The sequence below is a fragment of the Hypanus sabinus genome, chromosome 9 (assembly GCF_030144855.1).
Source record: "Hypanus sabinus isolate sHypSab1 chromosome 9, sHypSab1.hap1, whole genome shotgun sequence".
In the NCBI taxonomy this organism is placed as follows: domain Eukaryota; kingdom Metazoa; phylum Chordata; class Chondrichthyes; order Myliobatiformes; family Dasyatidae; genus Hypanus; species Hypanus sabinus.
This window is the reverse complement of record NC_082714.1, coordinates 104,321,951-104,340,858: the sequence shown is the minus strand read 5'-3', so window position 1 is coordinate 104,340,858 and position 18,908 is coordinate 104,321,951. Positions and strand designations below refer to the sequence as shown.

Genomic DNA, 18,908 nt, shown 5'->3' with positions numbered 1-18,908 from the left:
TAGAATGCAGAATCGAGGGACAGCTAGCCAACTAGATTCAAAATTGGCTTGGCAATAGATGCAGAGAGTGGCATAGAGGGCTAGTCATCAGATTGGAGACCAATAACCAGTGGTGTGCAGCAGGGACTGATGTTTATATTGTACATCTAGTTATAATAATATATACAAGTATTAACATTTATTTAAATACATGTGACAAATTAGAATGTAGGCAGCTTAATCAGTTGGCTTGCAGATGACACCAAGTGAAAATGGGTATCTAAAGTGGACAGGGGAATGGCAAACGGAATTTAACTCAAGCAACTGTGAAATGATGCACATTGACCAGTTAAACCAAGCCAGGACATACACAATAAATCACAGGGACATGGAGAGCATTGTTGAACAGAGATCTAAGGGCACGAATACACAGCTCAATGAAGCGACAAGACTGGAAGAGAAGGTGGCATATGGCATCTTTACCTTCACCTGCTAGGTCAACGAGTACCGAAGTTGGAATTTCATGTTACAGATCTACAAGAAATTGACTAGGCTGCACTTGGAGTACAAGACCAATACAACTACACCGTGTCCTGTGCAATTCTGGTTGCCAGACTACAGAAAGGATGGGATTAAGCTAGAATGTGTAGAAAAGACTCACAAGAATATTGTCTGGATTGGAGGCCAAAGTTATTTTCTCCCCCTGGAGTGAAGGAGGCAGAAAAGTGACATGGTAAAGGTATATAAGATTATATGCAGCACAGATAAGCCAGATAATCAGAGTGTATTACCATGGTACTAGTGTATAAAACAAAGTATAGGAGTAAGGGTGGATTTAAGGGAAATGGAAAGGGTAACATTTTCACAGAAAAGTAGGTGGCATCAATGCACTGCCAGAGTAGGTGTTGGAGGCAGGAACAGTAACAATTTTTAAGAGGTATCTGGACAGGTACTTGAATAAGCAGGGCATTGAGGAATACAGAATTAAACCAAGCATGTGGAATTGGTATAGATAGGTACAATGACCAGTATAGGTGTACTTCAGAGGTTGGGAAGATGTTGGGAGTCCATTTTTAAGGATGAGTTGCAAGGTACTTGGAGGCACATGATAAAAAAGGCTGAAATCAGCACGGCTTCCTTAAAAGGAAATCTTGACTGACAACTCTGTTGGAATTCTTTGAGGAAATAACAAGCAGCAAAGACAGAGGAGAATCAGTGGATTCTTGGATTCTTGGATACTTGGATTTTCAGAAGGCCTTTGACAAGGTGCCACACATGAGGCAGCTTAACAAGACAAGAGCCCATTCTGCTACAGGAAAAATATGATCATGGATAAAAGATTGACTGACTGGCAGGAAACAAAGAAATCCTTTTCTGGTTGAGTGTCGGTAGCTAGCGTTGTTCTGCTGGGATCAGTGGTGGGACTGCTTCTTTTCATGTTGTATGTTATATGGATGACGAAATTGATGACTTTGTGGCCAGGTTTGCGGATGATACAAAGACTGGTGGAAGGGCAGGTAGTATTGAGGATGCAGGAAGTCTGAAGGACTTGGATGGATTTGGAGAATGGGCAAATAGTTGGCAGATGGAGTAGTGTAGGAAAGTGTATAGTCATGCATTTCAGTAGAAGGATTAAAGGATAGACTATTTACAAAAAAGGGACAATGGAGCCCCAGTATGTGATTTGCTATAACGTTAATTTGCAGGTTGAATCGGTGATGAGAAAGACAAATGAAACGTTAGCGTTCATTTTGAGGGAAGTACAATATAAAATCAAGGATGTAATGCTGAGGTGTTACAAGGCATTAGTCAGACCACATTTGGAATTTGGTGAACAGTTTTGGGCTTCTTATCTAAGAAAGGTTGTGCTGGCATTTGAGATGGTCCAGGGAACATTCACAAAAATGATCCCAGGAATGAAAGGGTTAACTTATGAGCAGCATTTGATGGCTCTATACCTGTACTTGCTGGAGTTCAGAAGAATGAGACAGGAGCTCATTGAAACTTACTGAAATGAAGGGAGTGTTTTCAGTAGTGGGGTAGTCCTGGACCTAGAGGATACAGCCTCAGAATAGAAGAATGACCCTTTTTCAACTCTGGAGGAACTACTATAGCCAGCCGATGGTGAATCTGTAGAATTCTTTGCCACAGATGGCTGTGGAAGCCAAATCATTATGTATCTTTAAAACGAAGGTTGACAGGTTTTTGATTAGTAAGGACAAAAGTTACTGGGAGAAGGCAGGAGAATGGTACTGAGTGGGATAATAAAATCAGCCATGATGGAATGGTGGAGCAAACTCGATGACCTGAAAGGCCTAGTTCTGCTCCATTGTCTTATGGTGCTGTTGGACCTTCTATGCTGTACCATTATGATTCTATGACTCTAAAATTCATGGTACTGTCAGTCTTCAGAATTACAGCGTGAAGATTGGTGAGGCATAGTGGTATTCAAGGGTTTTACTGTAACAAAGATGAAATAATTATTGAGATAGGTGGGAATGCTGGGACTATCACATAAGGTTTGGAAACGTCCTGTGGCTTCATTTTGTTCTGTCACCTACTATCACCTAAGAGCCACCTAAATGCAGTAGAAGGATCCATCAGTAGTGCTGGCTTAAGTAACTGTAACGTGATGCACTACTCACTATCCCAGAGTCAACAAAATCACATCTAGAAAGACAAAAGGAGCCTACAGATGCTGGAAGAATTCAGTGGGTCAAGTAGCAGCTATGGAGGCAAAAAGGTTAACATGGAACAATACAGCATAGTACAGGCCCTTTGGCCCACAATGCTGTGCCAACCCTTAAATCCTGCCTCCCATATAACCCTCCACCTTAAATTCCTCCATATACTTGTTTAGTAGTGTCTTAAATTCCACTAGTGTATCTGCCTCCACCACTGAGTCAGGTAGTGCATTCCACACACCAACCACTCTGAGTAAAAAACCTTCCTCTAATATCCCCCTTGAACTTTGCTCCACTTACCTTAAAGCCATCTCCTCTTCTAATGAGCAGGGGAAGAGGCGCTGGCTGTCCACTCTATCTATTCCTCTTAATATCCTGTATACCTCTATCACGTCTCCTCTCATCGTCCTTCTCTCCAGAGAGTAAAGCCCTAGCTCCCTTAATCTCTGATCATAATGCATACTCTCTAAACCAGGCAGCATCCTGGTAAATCTCCTCTGTACCCTTTCCAATGCTTCCACATCCTTCCTATAGTGAGGCGACCAGAACTGGACACAGTACTCCAAGTGTGGCCTAACCAGAGTTTTATAGAGCTGCATCATTACCCCGCAACTCTTAAACTCTATCTCTCGACTTATGAAAGCTAACACTCTATAAGCTTTCTTAACTACCCTGTCGACCTGTGAGGCAACTTTCAGGGATCTGTGGACATGTACCTCCAGATCCCTCTGCTCCTCCACACTTCCAGGTAACCTGCCATTTACTTTGTACTTTGACTTGGAGTTTCTCCTTCCAAAGTGTACCACCCCACACTTCTCTGGGTTGAACTCCATCTGCCACTTCTCAGCCCACTTCTGCATGCTATCAATGTCTCTCTGCAATCGTCGACAATCCTCAACACCACCAACTTTTGTGTCATCTGCAAACTTGCCAACGCACCCTTCCACCCCCACTTCCAGGTCATTAGTAAAAATCACAAAAAGTAGAGGTCCCAGAACCGATCCTTGCGGGACACCACTAGTCACAACCTTCCAATCCAAATGTACTCCCTCCACCATGACCCTCTGCTTTCTGCAGGCAAGCCAATTCTGAATCCACCTGACCAAACCTCCCTGGATCCCATGCCTTCTGACTTTTTGATTAGGCCTATGGTGTGGAGCCTGTTAAGTTGATGTTTTGGGCCAAGAATCAGGGTGCACATAAAATGTGTCATTTTATGTGTAATTATCAATGACAATGTTACCATAGGAGGAGTACATCAGTACAACTGCAGACATATATAGTGTGACAATCTGAAAAATCTGTACAGTTTGGGTGCCTGCTCCATGGGGGGATATTCTACTGACTGAATGAGTACGACTAGCAACTGCAAATGGAAAAAAAAAAGTATCGTGGTCTGGGATTCTATCCTCATTTGTATCTCTGTGCAGCAATTAGTACAAGTAACACAAAACAAAGATACAGCAATACTGAATATTAAAAAATTACCTGTGGCAGCAACCCTCTTCAGATATAGTTCCCATGACAGACAAATGCGTGGCTTGCCAGTATACCATGAAGTGAGTGTTCGGCTTATCGCAGAAAATATAAAGATCATTGCTAGGTGAACTAACGTCATGAACAGAGGATAATGGAACCACTAAAAGATGAGGAAAAAAATAGCAATCGTTAAAATGTATAAATATCTGGCACTGACACTAGCATTTTGGATGATATGCTGTTTAACAATGCAATGCTGGAGCATATCAAGTTTACAAAATTAGACTGTGCCCCTTAAGTATCAGGGATGTTATCTGCACTCAAAAGTTCAGAATCCAGGATGAATTGCCAAGTTTACTTTCACTTTTGATTTTAAAGTACAGTGGATTCTGGTTAATTGGGCCATCAGCCAATTGGGACATTCGCTTATTTGGGACAACTCTTAAAGAAAAAAACCAAGAACATAACTGAGATTCCCTGATGAAGGGTCTCGGCCTGAAACGTCGACAGAGCTTCTCCTTATAGATGCTGCCTGGCCTGCTGCGTTCCACCAGCATTTTGTGTGTGTGTTTGAGATTCTCTTTATTTGGGATATTATTCTACTTCATTGGGGCAGGAGTCTGTTGCTGAACAGTTTCTAACCAGCATCAGACACATGCACCTATGTGGCCATTAGACACTGCACCGTGCTTACAGTGAACAGATTTTAAAATTGCGTTAATCCCCTGTGCTCGGGTTCAAAAAGAAGTGATTTTTGTCTGACAGTTGGTGAGAAAGGGGAGTTTGTGTATGGGATGTCCATGGAGGGGTAGCACCTCGGGTGGAGGGGCTTGATGTGTATATTCTAGGACAGATTGCCCACCTTTAGTTCCCACCAGACACTCAGCTCTCAACTGTGGCTCCAAGTAGCTGTTTGCATGCAAAAGCAGCCACACCCCCTGACACCGCTTTGACAGGTGAGCTAAACCAGGTGAGGGTAGCCAGCAGCCTTATACCCTGGTGAGATAGGGACAGCCTGTCTGACTGGGCCAATGAGATCTACAGTGAACTCCAATGGCCAGGAAGGCGGCTCTGCAACGTTGCATGGGAAGAGAAGGGCATGACAAGTCATAGAAGCCATGGCCCTCCACTGCAACCAATGAAAACTCCAGCTGTGATGCTTGTTTGTACCACCGGACCCAGACTTCTGGGGTCAAGAGAATGTAACTGTCCCAGCACAACAGCTTTTCCACTTTAAAAAAAAATCCTCCCACTGAGGTTTCTTGTCATTGTTGGACATTACTGACAACCACCAGTTGACAAGAAATAAGCAGTAAGGCAATTTAGAACTGTTCTGGTCATTAGGGTTTCAAGCATTAGGGCTTGGAGTTATCAGAAACAGCCAGAAGTGAAAATAAAATGATTTTACTACCTCAACAAGTTAGGAACTATGAGTAATTTAAAAGCATCAACAATCATCTTGAATATTACAAAGAAAACAAAGATTTGCAGGATGCAATCGTTGAAAGTGTTGTATGAAAGCAGTCCTTGAGTATTGCAGGTTCAGCACTTCTCTATCTGAAATTCCAAAACACAAAAACATCCGAAATCTGAAGTTTTATTTTGAACGCTGACATGTCATCACAAATGGAAAAATCCACAAGGCACTGGGAAGGTTCCGAGGTAAGGCACAGGTCTCTGCGCACCACAAACAGTTCTGGGAAGTAACCTCATCACATATGTAACAAGCAGAGGTTAATGAAAAATAGAAAGGCACTGTATAAAGTGAAAAATGAAAATCTTAATTATGTATTGATGCAGGGAATTCATCAGGTTGGAGTGAACATATGCCACTTAACAGTTGATCATGCAACAAGCAAAGACATCATGACAAACTGAAAATTGAAGGAATATTCAGCAGTTTGGTTGCAGAAATTTAAGAAAAGGCAAAGTATTAAATTTTTAAAGATTTGTGCTGACTAAGTGTCTTCTGATCACAAAACAGGAAAAACAGGAAAAAAATCACTGACTTTGCAAAGATCGTTGCTGATGAAAATTGAACAAGCTAAACTGGGCAAAAAAATTGCACAGCACAAGATTTTTGTACACACTGGTCATTACAAGTTAGAATGAACATTGGCCTGAAGTAGTGGTCACCAAACTTTTTAAGCCCAAGATCCCCTACCTTGGCCTTAGTGAAAGGCAAGATCAACCCCAGATCGATTAGTTACACGCATGTGCACCGGGGCAGAAAAGACCAGAAGTAAAACCCCACAACCCGGATGTAGAAATAATGTATAAACACCAGGGGTACCCACCCTTTTTTGAAAAGTGGACTGGTTTAATATTGACAATATTTTTGCGGACTGGCCGGCCGGGGGGGGGTTGTTAAACACGACAGGAATACAGCGATACTCGAAGCAGGTTCCTTATGTCCAGTCTATTCCGCAATTTAGTTTTCGCGGCTCTCAGCACTTAGCTTCTGTCCCGCCTGCTCACTTTTTTCCACTCACAAAACTCAACGGATTTGTCTTTAAGTGCAGGGTGCTTGGACTCAGGGTACCGAAGCAGCTTTGAGGGCTTCATTGCCTCATTAGACAGACTCCAGGCCCGAACTTCAGCCTCCCACCCACCACCTTGGCCAGTGTGGCCGGTCATGGGTGGGGTGAGAGGACAAGGTCAGGGCCGGAGGTCCCCGTGCTGGGGCCACGGCGGTCGCAGTCCGGAGAGAACGACCAACCGACTGAGGAATGTGACAGGGTGCCCGCCCCCCTTGTAAGATCTATCGGCTGACAATAGTTTGTTTCAGTAGATCGCAGCACGGTAGCTGCTCTGATACTTACGAAACGCTGAGCCCGAATTAGGTCGTCTGTGAATATTCACATGAATTCACATGAGCATTCGGTGTGCTAAACAACTTTAGAGGCAGCGCCCATCTGTCCATGCTCCAAGCCAGTAGCAACAGCACTTCTCGCATCGGCGAGGCCAACCAGTAATCCCAGGCGCGAGGGTATCACTGTATTTAGGCGACTGATGACCTCGTGTGGGTTCAAGTTCAAAAGACAGGGAATGAGAAAAGGTGTAGCTGACTCATATCGTTTCCTCACGGCCCGGTGGTTGGGGACCACTGAAGTTCACGGTGTAGTGCGGTGGGGGGGGGGGGCTACACGCATGCGCATTGGGCAGAAAGAATGGAACTAAAACCCCTCAACCCGGAAACAATCTCTCAACAGTATTTGTGTATTTTTTTCGGGATCTACTGAGGAAAGTCTCAAAGATCGACCAGTCAATCGCGATTGATGGGTTGGCGACCACTAGCTTGTAGGGTCCACACTGCATCTCAATAAATAAACAAAACTATTTAAATCAGCAACTTTTCCAAATCATCAACAGTTCAAAGGCAACAATAATGTTGCAATCCTATGCTAATTTCACACACACAATAGCAGTAGAGTTCCAAATAGGCAAAACAAAAGATCCATACACAATGCCAAATCTTTCCAATTCAGAGAGCCCTTAGCTCTGATCATTTGTTCTGACAATACAGAATTATCATACTTTAAAAAGGAAACAAAAATAAATTTACATGCCAACAGGGTCCACTGCCCTTGAAGATCAACAGACCTAGTTGCAATCAAAAACTCTGGCTTCTAAACTTCAGATGTATTTTTTTTCTGGTTATCCTAATTTTATTTGAAAAACATGTTATTTCTGCAGTAAATTTTAATAAGCTGTCTTATCCGATCTATTTTCTGATTAAATGTTTGGCTGCACAGCTGATTGCTGTGGTCTCCGCCATAAATCCTGCCTTCCACCAACTCATTCACTAACAATGTCAAAAGATATCGTCAATCGCATTCATACGATCTGAACCAACGTCATCCTCCAAAGTAACACAACAGAAGACTTGTCTGCTTCCTTTTGGCAGATTCAATGAGTTTTCTAAAATATTCATTTTAGAAACTTCAGACACAATTTATGCAAGTGCTTTGGTACTGCATCACAAGTGTTACCTTTAAATTGAAATCAGGGGCCCCTATCTCATTTGGTGCACTAATATTCTTTGGCGCTATCTGAAGGATAAAAGTGCCCCCCGAGTGGTCAATATTTGCCCTGCTGAAAACCCTTTACACTCATCTTTGCTGAACCTCACTACAAAGCAGCTGCTACATTGCAAAGTCACAGTAGTTGACTGCATTGGTTATGAATCACCGCGGTGTCGGAGGGTGTGCGTAAATGCAAAACTCTGTTTAAAACATTAGCCTCCGATGCAAAATGCAAGACATGCTGAACTCTAGAGCGGCCACATCACGGTGCAAACATTGTACAAGTTACGTTGGGCAACTACATTAACTTACCCTCATCACCCACTTGTTGTAGAAGGTAATACCAATGGAGAAACAGTAATAAAAAAGTACCAGGAAAACAGTCAGCAAGGCTTTCCTCAGGAAGGACAGGCACAAACAAAAATTACCCATGATCTTGTGGCTGCTGCTACTCGTTATAAGCCTATTCTGGACTCAGCAGCATCAAGCTGCTGGGGATATCGCGGAAAACAACTGCCCGAACACCTCCATCACCCAGCTGGTGAGGACTGACGCAAGCGACGCCGTGTAACGTGGCCGGCCGCCCGCGCACAGCACCATGGGAGGGTGCTCTTGCCCTTAAAAGTAACCGCTTCGAGGGGAAATAGCTGTACAATTCTCTCTCCGCACGTGTTTTTTTTCCCGTAGAGTTATAAAAAAAATACATTTTTGAGAAATGTCACCTTGTTAAGTCAACCGACGGACCCACCGTCCACCATGTTGGTAAGGTCGAGGACGTCTGGCCATGCGCACTGTCTGTCAGAGCCGGCGCCCGGAGCGGGAAGCCAGGAGTTGGAAGTGCGCGGTCTCAGCGGTCGTGCCCGGGTGCTGCGTGAAAGGAGTGGCTGCAGGAAAGAGACTGCGAGTTTCTGGGACACGGATCAATAACTGGCGAATTGAGGAATCAGAATCAGCGTCAGGTTGACTATCACTGGCGTATTTCGTGAAATTGGCTGTTACTCGGCAGCAGTATATTGCAATACATAATAACAAAACCTGTAAATTGTAGTAAGCATTTGTATTAAAAAGTTAAATAATTCGTGCAAAAATTGGAAAAAAGTAGTGAGGTAGTGCGAATGGGTTCAATGTCTATTCAGAAACCTGGTGGCAGAAGGGAAGAAGCTCTTCCAGAAATATTGAGCGTGTGTCTTCAGGCTCCTGTACCTTCTCCCTGATGGTAGCAATGAGAAGAGGGCATGGCCTGGGTGATGGGGTCCTTGATGATGGATGCTGCCTTTTTACAGCAGCGCTCCTTGAAGATGTTCTGAATGCTGGGGGCTAGTGCCCATGATGGAGCTGACTGAGATTACAACTTTCTGCAGCCTACTTTGATCCTATGCCGTGTCCCCCACCCTTACCAGACAGTGATACAGCCAGTTAGAATGCTCTCCACTGTACATTGTAGAAATTTGTGAGCATCTTTGGTGACATATCAAGTCTCCTCAAACTCCCAATGAAGTATAGCCACTGTTGTATCTTCTCTGCAACTACCTTGATATATTGGGGCCACGATAGATCCTCAGAGATATTGACACCCAGGAACTTGAAATTGCTCACCCTTTCCACTTCTGATCCCTCAATAAGGACTGGTGTGTGTTCTCTCATCTTACCCTTTCTGAGATCCGTATTCAATTCTTTAGTCTTACTGAGGTTGAATGGAAGATTGTTGCTGTGACATTACTCAACCAGCTGATCTGTCTCACTCTTGTATGCCTTCTCGTCACCATTGAAAATCTGCCAACAATAGTAGTGTTGTCAGCAAATTTATAGATGACACTTAAGCTGCACATAGACTTACAGTTGTAGGTGTAAAGAGAGTAGAGCAGTGGACTAAGCACACATCCTTGAAGTGCATCAGTGTTCATTGACAATGAGGTGGAGATGTTACTATTGATTGTCACAGACTGGTCTTCTGGTGAGAAAGTCACGGACCAGTTGTAGAGGGAGGAACAGAGGTCCAGGTTTTGGAGCTTTTTGATCAGAACTGTAGGAATGATTGTGTTAAACACTGAACTGTTGTCAATAAACAGTAGCCTGACGTAAGTATTAGTATTGTCCAGGTGATCCAAGGCTGCATGAAGAGTCAATGAGATCACATGTGTTGTAGACCTATTGTGGCAATAGGCAAATTGCAAGAGGTCCAAATCCTTGCTTAGACAGGAGTTTATTCTAGCCATAACTAACCTCTCAAAGCACTTCTTCACGGTAGATATGAGTCTTCAATGCAGCTAACCACACTGCAGGGCACTGGTGCGCCAAAACTTGGATGCCTGCCACTGTTCAGTCGCGACCATGATAATGTAGAGCTGTGTCACTCTCATCATTATCAGACTTTTCGTCAACAGCATGCAGATTAGTGCTCTTTTTGAAACTGCAGCTTCACATTTTATCTTTTTCTCTTCCCTGTGCAGTCCATTTATTTTTGTCTGCCTGACATGTTCTTTGTATGTGTTCCACTTAGTTATGTTTTCTGCAAGTTTCACCTTTAAACCTGCTTTGGTCTGGTGTATGTGAGCCCCTCCCACAACAGCAACATAATTAGTTCAGTCAGGTCATTTTCTTTTTAGATGTTGCAATTTTGTTCACGGTCACTTTCATTCCTGACTGCCTGAATTCCATCTCTGTCTGCTGTTTCTATTGTTAGCAATTCCAACTGTTGTTTTAAATGTAAGTTGTTCTTCCTTTAGGAGCCATTTTTGAATGTCTTCTTGTAAGATTCCACAAACTAAACAATCTTAATGCATCATTAGGCCAATCACTGAACTGACAAAAGCTCAGTCAACTTCATTCCAGCTACATATGCTTCCTTTTGAATCCACTTATGAAATCTAAAGCATTCTGCAAACAACAATGGTTTTGGTTCGAAGTATTCTTACATTACTGTCATGATATCAGCAAAGCTCATTTCAGCTGGTTTGATTGGAGCTGTCAAGCTTTTAAGCAAACTGTGTGCCTTTAAACCCAATGCACTTAGCAAAATTGGTACTTGTTTCTCATTGGCTATTTAATTTGTTTTATAATAATGTTCAATCTGTTCCATATCCAATATCCAGTTATCTGTTTTGTAATCAAACATGTCAATCTGTCCAATGTAGCCAGATACTTCTGATCTTTTTTTATGATTATTATCACCTGATACTGTTTATGAATTTGTCCATTTTCTGCCTTTTTTTTAACTGGCCCTTTTTCAAAGAAAACATGCTGTGCCTTCTTAAATTAACCTTTTGTCAATGCACTTTTTAAAACTCACAACGTTTTGTTGCTCTTCAACTGATAGGAAATTGTCTCAGGTTCATTTTAAAAATACCTTGTCAACACAGTAATTTTTGTAACTCCAAAACTTAAAACTTAATATAAAGGAAAAGACAGAAGTCTGAAATGTTAGTCTAACTTCATTTTTTTTCTTTAAGCAAGGCATGCATGTATTATGTGGTGGCATGATGATGTGTACTTTTTACATACTTTTACATATAACATGCAATGAATTATGTAAACAACAAAGAAAGCTTTATCAAACGATGTATTGACAATATTACTCAAATATTACTGAAATATTAAATACACAACAGGAGTAATCACTGTTTAAATACCTTTAAGTGTATCCATGGACCAAGCTGAAAATAACTTGGGGGAAAGTTGGAGATGCCAAACTTTTTGTGGTGGATTAAGAAGAGATAGCTTATTGGTGTTGATTGAATTTGATGGAAGAATGTTGCTGGATAGAGATAAGTTTGGCTTGAGTTTGTGTGCCACCCACTTTGGGATACTTTACAGTATCAGAAGTTTGGTCATGTAGCAGCTGTGTGTAGGAGTAAAAAGTGGTGTGGTAGATGTGGTGGAGAACATGATTGTGGTGGTTATGGAAAAGACATTAGGCCAAATGCAGCAATTGTGGAGGGGAACATAGCTCTCCTTATGCAGGTGTCCTGTATATAAGAAAGCTGTGGAAGTGCAGTGTGTTTGGGTAAAAATGGGCATATTATTTGCAGATGCTCTTCAGAAGGTACAGAAGACTGTCAATGGGACCTATTAATATCTAGAATACAGATAAATTACAGTAAGTGTATAAAGTGCATGATTTGATAACAAAGGATTTGTTGATTGTTGGACTAAAATTTGTAACTTTCATGGCAGATGTGGTGAATTGTACAGCACAAGCTAAATGTAGGACAGAAAAAAATGAAAATTATATTGAGAGCTGCAGAAAAACATCGAGAGGTAAAAAACAACTCAAGTTATTAATGGTGCTTTATGGGGAAGGGTAAATAATATTCAAACATCTAAGAAGGGTTGTTAATGTTTTTATTTCATTTTTTCTCTTTTTCTTTTTTTTACAATGGACCTTTTTTAAAAATCCTTCAATGGAATGCTGGATGTTTGTCAGCTGATGGTTAATTTAATGCTCGTTGTACTACTGGGGTTGTAGTGTTACAAATGTGAAAGGAATGGTGGAGGAAGCCTTCCTGGAAGAAAAGTATTTGATGTACTCAAATGATTCTCTGTAGATGGCAGTAATGCATCTTACGTTAGTCTGCCAGCTGCCATTAAACATTACTAGAAGAAGAACTCAAATGTGCAGATTTCTTTAACTATACCATCAGAATCAGTTTTATTGTTTCTGATAGATGTGCTGAAATTTATTGCTTTGCAGCAGACCCCAAGAGTTATGGGAGATATAATCACCAATAAATTATAAATACTGAATGTACTTGGACTGCAACCAGAAGTAAGTCGAAATGGAGCAGAGGGGAGAAAAGATCAATGGGTGTCTGATTTTTTAAATTTTAAACAATTTAAGTTGTCTAGTTTTTTATATCAAAACTTTTCATTTAAACCTTCAATAACCGACCCCATTTTTCTCCTATGGAAAAATAAAGGGATCTTTTTTTTTTACAGATTTATTTTGTAATGGTTGATTTTGTAATGGTTGACTTTTGAAGAGTTAATTAATAAATACTCTCTCGCTCATACACATTTCTTGCAATATTTTCAGGTTAGACATTTTTTACAGCAATATTTACCTAAGTTTCCATATTTACAAGAATCTGATTTGTTGGATACCATTTTGAAATTGAATCCCTTAGTGAAAGGTTCCATTAGCAGAATTTATAATTTACTCTTGTTACAAAAAGAGAACCTATCACTAAAGATTAAACAAGATTGGGAGAAAGAACTTAATATGACCTTTGAGAATGAAGATTGGGTTCGAATTTTGAAAAATGTAAATTCTTTTTTTATATGTGCCAGTCACTGTTTAATTCAATTTAAAATCGTCCATCATTATTATTTAACAATGGAAAGACTATCTAAAATATTTCCTAGTGTAGATTACTGTGATAGATGTAAAACTGAAGTAGCTACTTTGTCACATATGTTCTGGTCATGTTCTTCATTAAAACTGTTTTGGAAATATTTATTTTCTACGATCTCTAAACTTTTGAAAATTAATCTACAACCTAATGGACTAACTGTTCTATTTGGAATAGTTCCTCATCATATTCAGGGTATTTCATCTTCAGATCAACATGTAGTTGCATTTGTTACAGTGTTGGCAAGAAGGGCTATTTTATTAAAATGGAAAGATATCTCTTCCCCTACATTAATTGAATGGTTTTCTCAAGAAATGTTATGTCTCAGCTTGGAAAAAATTAGAAGTAGAACTTTTGAAGCTCGATTTGATTTTGAGAGAAGATGGGGTTCTTTTGCCGAATTATACCATTTAATTTGAATTACTCTATATGGTTTCCTTCCAATTTTATTATCTTTTTTAAAAAAATGTGAATTGGCGGTTGTTGACTTTTTTCTATATATCTAGATGATAGTTAAACTTATTGCTTCCGGGGGTTGATTCCTAATGGGGTTGTTTTGTAGTTAATGGGGTTTTTTTTTCTTAGTTAGGTGGGGTTCTTTTTTTTCTCCTTTTTTTCTATATATATATATATTTTTTTTTCATTTTTATATATTTCAATTAGTTTTTTTCTTCAGCTCTATTGTGTGTATATATATATATATATATTAATTTGTTGAAGTTTTGTATTATTTTATAGTTGTTGAAGATTATGTATTAATAAAAAGATACTAAACAAATGGGTGTCTGTAGGTTAGAGGTCCAAGAAAAAGAACCTTCTTAACAGAACAATGGTGAGTGCAAAGAGTGCTCCTTTGGGAAAAGGTGAACCTACTGTGAAGTATACCAAGTTGGAGAAAGCCGGCATATCTGAATACTGAAGCATCCTCCTCAGCTTGGATTGGCCCAAGATAAGCCTGCCTTTTTGTGGAATGTGGAAAAATCTTTCTCCCATTTCAGCCCATTCCTCCAACTCTTTCTTTTTTATTTGTCCTCCTTCCTGAGTTAATTAATATAGAACTCAAAATTTTCATCAGTTTTGATGCAATTTCCACCCTTACTGTATGTCACCTTCACGTGGGAATGTCTGGCTCCTCCCTGACGAAGGGTCTTTGATTTCAAATGTTAACTGTTACTCTTTTTTGCCAGTGCTGCTTCACCTACAGAGTATTCCCAGCATTTTTTTTTGTTTCATCTCTCCCTCACCACATCAACATAGGCTAGCTGCTAACATGCACTACAAGCTCACAGATACCCTCAGTTATTTTGATTGGACTTCCTCCTATCCTGCCTCCCATAAGGACTCAGTTCCATTCCCCTAAATCCTCCATTTCCTTTGCATTTGTTCCCTTAATGAGACACTCCACACATGTGCATCTCATATTTCCTTCTTGAATTGTGGGTTCTCTTCTACTATAGTGGACACAGCTCTTGACACCATCTCTTTTATTTCCTACACTGTTTTCTGACTTTCTCGTAGTAGGTACAGCAACGACTTCCCACACCCTCATCTTCCACCCACCTGCTTCCCTATTCTGTAGATCATTCTTTGTAATTCTAACCAACTCCTGTAACATATTCCCTATTTGCCTTAAGTTTTCATCAGCTTCACTCCCTTTATGATTCCTTCATCTCTTTTATGATTCTCCATTGTATGACACATTCCCATGGAACTACATGAAGTATAACAGCTGTACTTTCACCTTTCCTCTTCTACCATCCATGGACCCCGATAGACTTAACAGGTGAAGCAATGATTTATATGCAGTTCTTCCAATCTAGTGTACTGTATTTGATTTTAATAATGCGGTTGCCTCTATTTTGGAGAAACCAAATGCAGATTGGACAATTGTTTTGCAAAGCATCTGCAACTCCATCTGCAGGAGTGACCTTGTGCTTCATGTTGGCTCCCATTTAATTCAAAATCTGACTCCTGCTCTTATCTTTCTGTCTTCTGCTTATTGCAGTGTTACTAAAGGGCAAGTTTGAGAAACATCTATGGCATGTTGCTCTTGTCTGGACTTAACATCAAATTCTTCAATTTCAGGTAACTTGCTTTTCCTTTCCGTATCAGAACTGGCCATTTTGACTCAGTATTTTTTTTCTTTCTTGTCTTGCCTGCTGAGCAGGACCCACAGCCTTATCATTAACAACACATGACACAAGTAAAGAAAAGTAATCTGAATTTAAATGCTATAATATTTCATCTGGTCTCACATGTACTCCTATCCCTAACTACTTTTTTGTGACCTAAAACTGCTCTGTTTTCTCTTTTCCCCATTTTTTTTTGTGAATGTTTTAATTGTTTCTTTTCCACAGATGCTGTCTGACCTCCTGAGTATTTCCAGCATTTTCTGTTTTTATTGACTTGCTCAAATGCCTGCTGAAGATCCACAGTTACAGTGTGAATACTAACCACTGAGGAATACAGGGGATATGATCTTCCACCGTGGAGTAGGTCCTATAAATACTGCAGAAAGCTGGACCAACCACATGGAATGGCCTTTCTTGTCTTCACAAAAGCCCTTGGCTCAATTAGCTGAGAGAGATAATTAACAATCTTTTCAAAATTTATCTGGTTGCAAGAAGATTGCCATCCAACTTATAAGCTGTGACACTGATGTAGACAATTTTTCAGTATAGACTGAGATCAAACGAGGCAATGATCAATTCCATTTGGAACATCTCAGCAAACAAAACAGTCCATGCCCACACACACCACCTAGACAACATTCAGACACAGGTTTAAATGTATCTCTTTGATTGCATTGAAACTATATCCTTAATATTGTAATACAAACAGTACAGCAAAACTGCATAAAAATCATATTAGGGAAAGGAGCATTATAAAAAAGAAATTCCATTAACTCAGAGCCATGGCAGCTGGAGGGACAAGTGGAACAATATTATTTGTAGATTGTCAAGAAACTGGAAGTATAGAAAGGATATGTGCAAATAAAGAAAAAATAAAATTATTATTGACATAATTTATTTTTCAGCATAAAGATAATATGAATACTTGAAATCTGAAATAACAATTCTAATAATAAAGCTATTTTATTTCAGAATGACATAGAAGGCCATTTGGCTCATTGAGTCTATGGCAGTTGGCAGAACAATCCCATTTCTCCAATGATTTCTCTGCAACCTAATTCTCTCTTACATGCTCATCATCTACTCCCTGACTGGTGTATCATTTATGCTTTGGGTATTTTACAGTTATAAATTAACATGGTGTCTCTTGGGGATGTGGGAATATAAACAGTAGCACCCATTGAGAATCCACATGGCAATGGAGAGAGAATACGCAAAGTCAGAATTGGACCTGCTGCTGTGAGACATCAGCATTAGTGAGAAAATCAGGCTGCCTTGTAGAGAGAAAACAGAATTATAGTTTCATTTGAAGTCCAAAGTCAAGTTTATTGTCATGTGCATAGATACAGGTATGTGTAGGGAGAATAAAAATCCTACCTGCAGCAACATAATATTGTATCAGGTAAGGAGCATTCACACGAAAACACATAACTTAAATATGTCCATTGTAGTGCAAGGTGATAAAAGTGGTCATAGATTACCAATCATTCAACAGGATTGATTATAACCTTCAATTCTTGGAGGTTCACAGAGAGCCATCTCAAACAATTGACAATCCTTCCTATAATGAGAAAACAATGTTATGAAACTTGCTCTGGATTTCCAGCATCTGCAGAATATCTTATGGTTAAGAAATGAATGTGGTTTATGAGCCAAATGTTATTGTCTTGGATCACTGTACCAGAATCTCAAAAGAAGGTTGCAATGCCACCAGAAATTGCTGGAAATTACTTCAATTACTTCAGTGTGTAACTAAACCATAATTATTTCCAACAACTTACTTTCAACTACAATAAAATCAACTCACTGTAAATTCTACTTCCTGATAAACAATATGTGAATCTATAAAGTGAGATAATTTTATTCCTTTTAAAGACTGCTTAGTTTAATAATATTACAACCTTTTTAGTATTGGATGAGGAGAAGAAATTCGACATAGAGAATTTCTCAGAAGTTGACAGAAAGCATCTAAAGCAAGTGGTATTGAAGTGGATAGCAAACCAAAATAATAGTAACATACAAAAAATGTTGGAAAAACTCAGCAAGTCAGGCAGCATTTACAGAAAGGAATGAAGAGTCAACCTTTCAGGCTGAGACCCTCCATCAGGATTGATGAAAGGTTTCAGCCTGATATATCAATTCTTTATTCCTCTTCATAGATGCCGTCTAACCTGCTGAGTTCCTCCAGCATCTTGTGTGTGTTCCTCTGGATTTCCAGCATCTGCAGAATCTCTTGTGTAAACCCAAATAATTGTTCAAACCAACAATTAATGTGAACAAGAATGGGAGATATCACCTGATTTATTTAATCTTATACTGTTAGAATTAGCCATTATTGACTTTCCTGTTCATGGAAACGATCATTCTTCTTGGGATCCAATGGCCAGGAAGGCGGCTCTGCCCCGCACCATGGAGAGCGAGGGTCATGACGAGGCACATAAGAAGTCATTGTTATCCACTGCAACCAAGGAAGACCTCAGTTGTGATGCTTGATCGTATCACTGGACCCTGACTTTTGAAGTTAAGAGTGAAACTGCACCATTGCAATGGCTTTTCCACTTAAAAAATACTCTCCTGCACAGGTTTTCCCTTGTCATCGGACTTGATGGACAACCATCATCATCGCCACTTTGAAGAATAGTGGAGGAGTTTTACCTTCTTCATCTTGTCTTTTAGTCTGTTCAAGCTCCCTCAGAGAACATCATTAAAACAGAATATTTGGATGCAATTCCTCATTAAATTAAAATTGGTCAGTGTATTTCCTCATTAAATTGGTACTACTTCAAGGGCTTTAAAAAGTGTTTTAGAATGTTGGAAGGTGAAAATTTTATTTTATGAATGGTGAGATTTGAATACTTCCAACATGATCCACTAGATGGAGATGTTTGTTGACGAGAAATTTCAAATATCTGCTTTCTATCAAAGTCAAGGTTAAATTCTGCATGCTAAACACACCTCATGCAGAAGATATATACAGGTTCTGTTCTTGTAGTGTAGCACACTTTTCTCCAGTGGCTATGTTCACTAAGGTCCCACAGAGGACACTGGTCCAAAATGGGTCCATATGAAAATCATGAATACTCCCTTACTAATTTTGTTCTCTTTTTGCACTAATTTATTTTTAATAAATATTTCTTATTGTATTTTATAGTATGTTTCATGTATTACACTGTACTGCTGCCACAAAACAGCAAATTTCCTGGCACATGTCAGTGATAATAAACCTGATGCAGATTCTAATACTGAAATGTTTGAGATCAT

At 39.9% G+C, this 18,908-nt stretch overlaps 1 protein-coding gene and 1 long non-coding RNA gene across 6 annotated transcripts in view; one reads left to right on the top strand and one right to left on the bottom strand.

Annotated features, from left to right (window-relative positions):
• The window catches only part of slc35c2 (solute carrier family 35 member C2), a 54,546-nt gene extending 45,800 nt beyond the window's left edge, over nucleotides 1–8,746 (bottom strand). Inside the window, exons 1-2 of one of the 5 annotated variants that reach the window (XM_059980347.1) lie at nucleotides 8,480–8,746; nucleotides 4,152–4,302 (exon numbers count right to left, since the gene is read on the bottom strand). In XM_059980347.1, the coding sequence (XP_059836330.1) occupies nucleotides 4,152–4,302; nucleotides 8,480–8,599 (271 nt within the window). In that variant the 5' untranslated portion in view covers nucleotides 8,600–8,746. Of the gene's footprint in view, nucleotides 1–4,151; nucleotides 4,303–6,964; nucleotides 7,193–8,479 lie in introns of those variants that run through there. The other 4 variants (XM_059980346.1, XM_059980345.1, XM_059980348.1 and 1 more) reach the window with 4 other exon arrangements.
• Nucleotides 8,747–8,984: 238 nt separating this feature from the next.
• LOC132399688 (uncharacterized) lies at nucleotides 8,985–18,362 on the top strand. Its single transcript, XR_009514042.1, has 4 exons — nucleotides 8,985–9,126; nucleotides 12,341–12,424; nucleotides 15,521–15,600; nucleotides 15,873–18,362. It is a non-coding gene; the product is annotated as an uncharacterized LOC132399688 (long non-coding RNA).
• The last annotated feature ends 546 nt before the right edge of the window (nucleotides 18,363–18,908 follow it).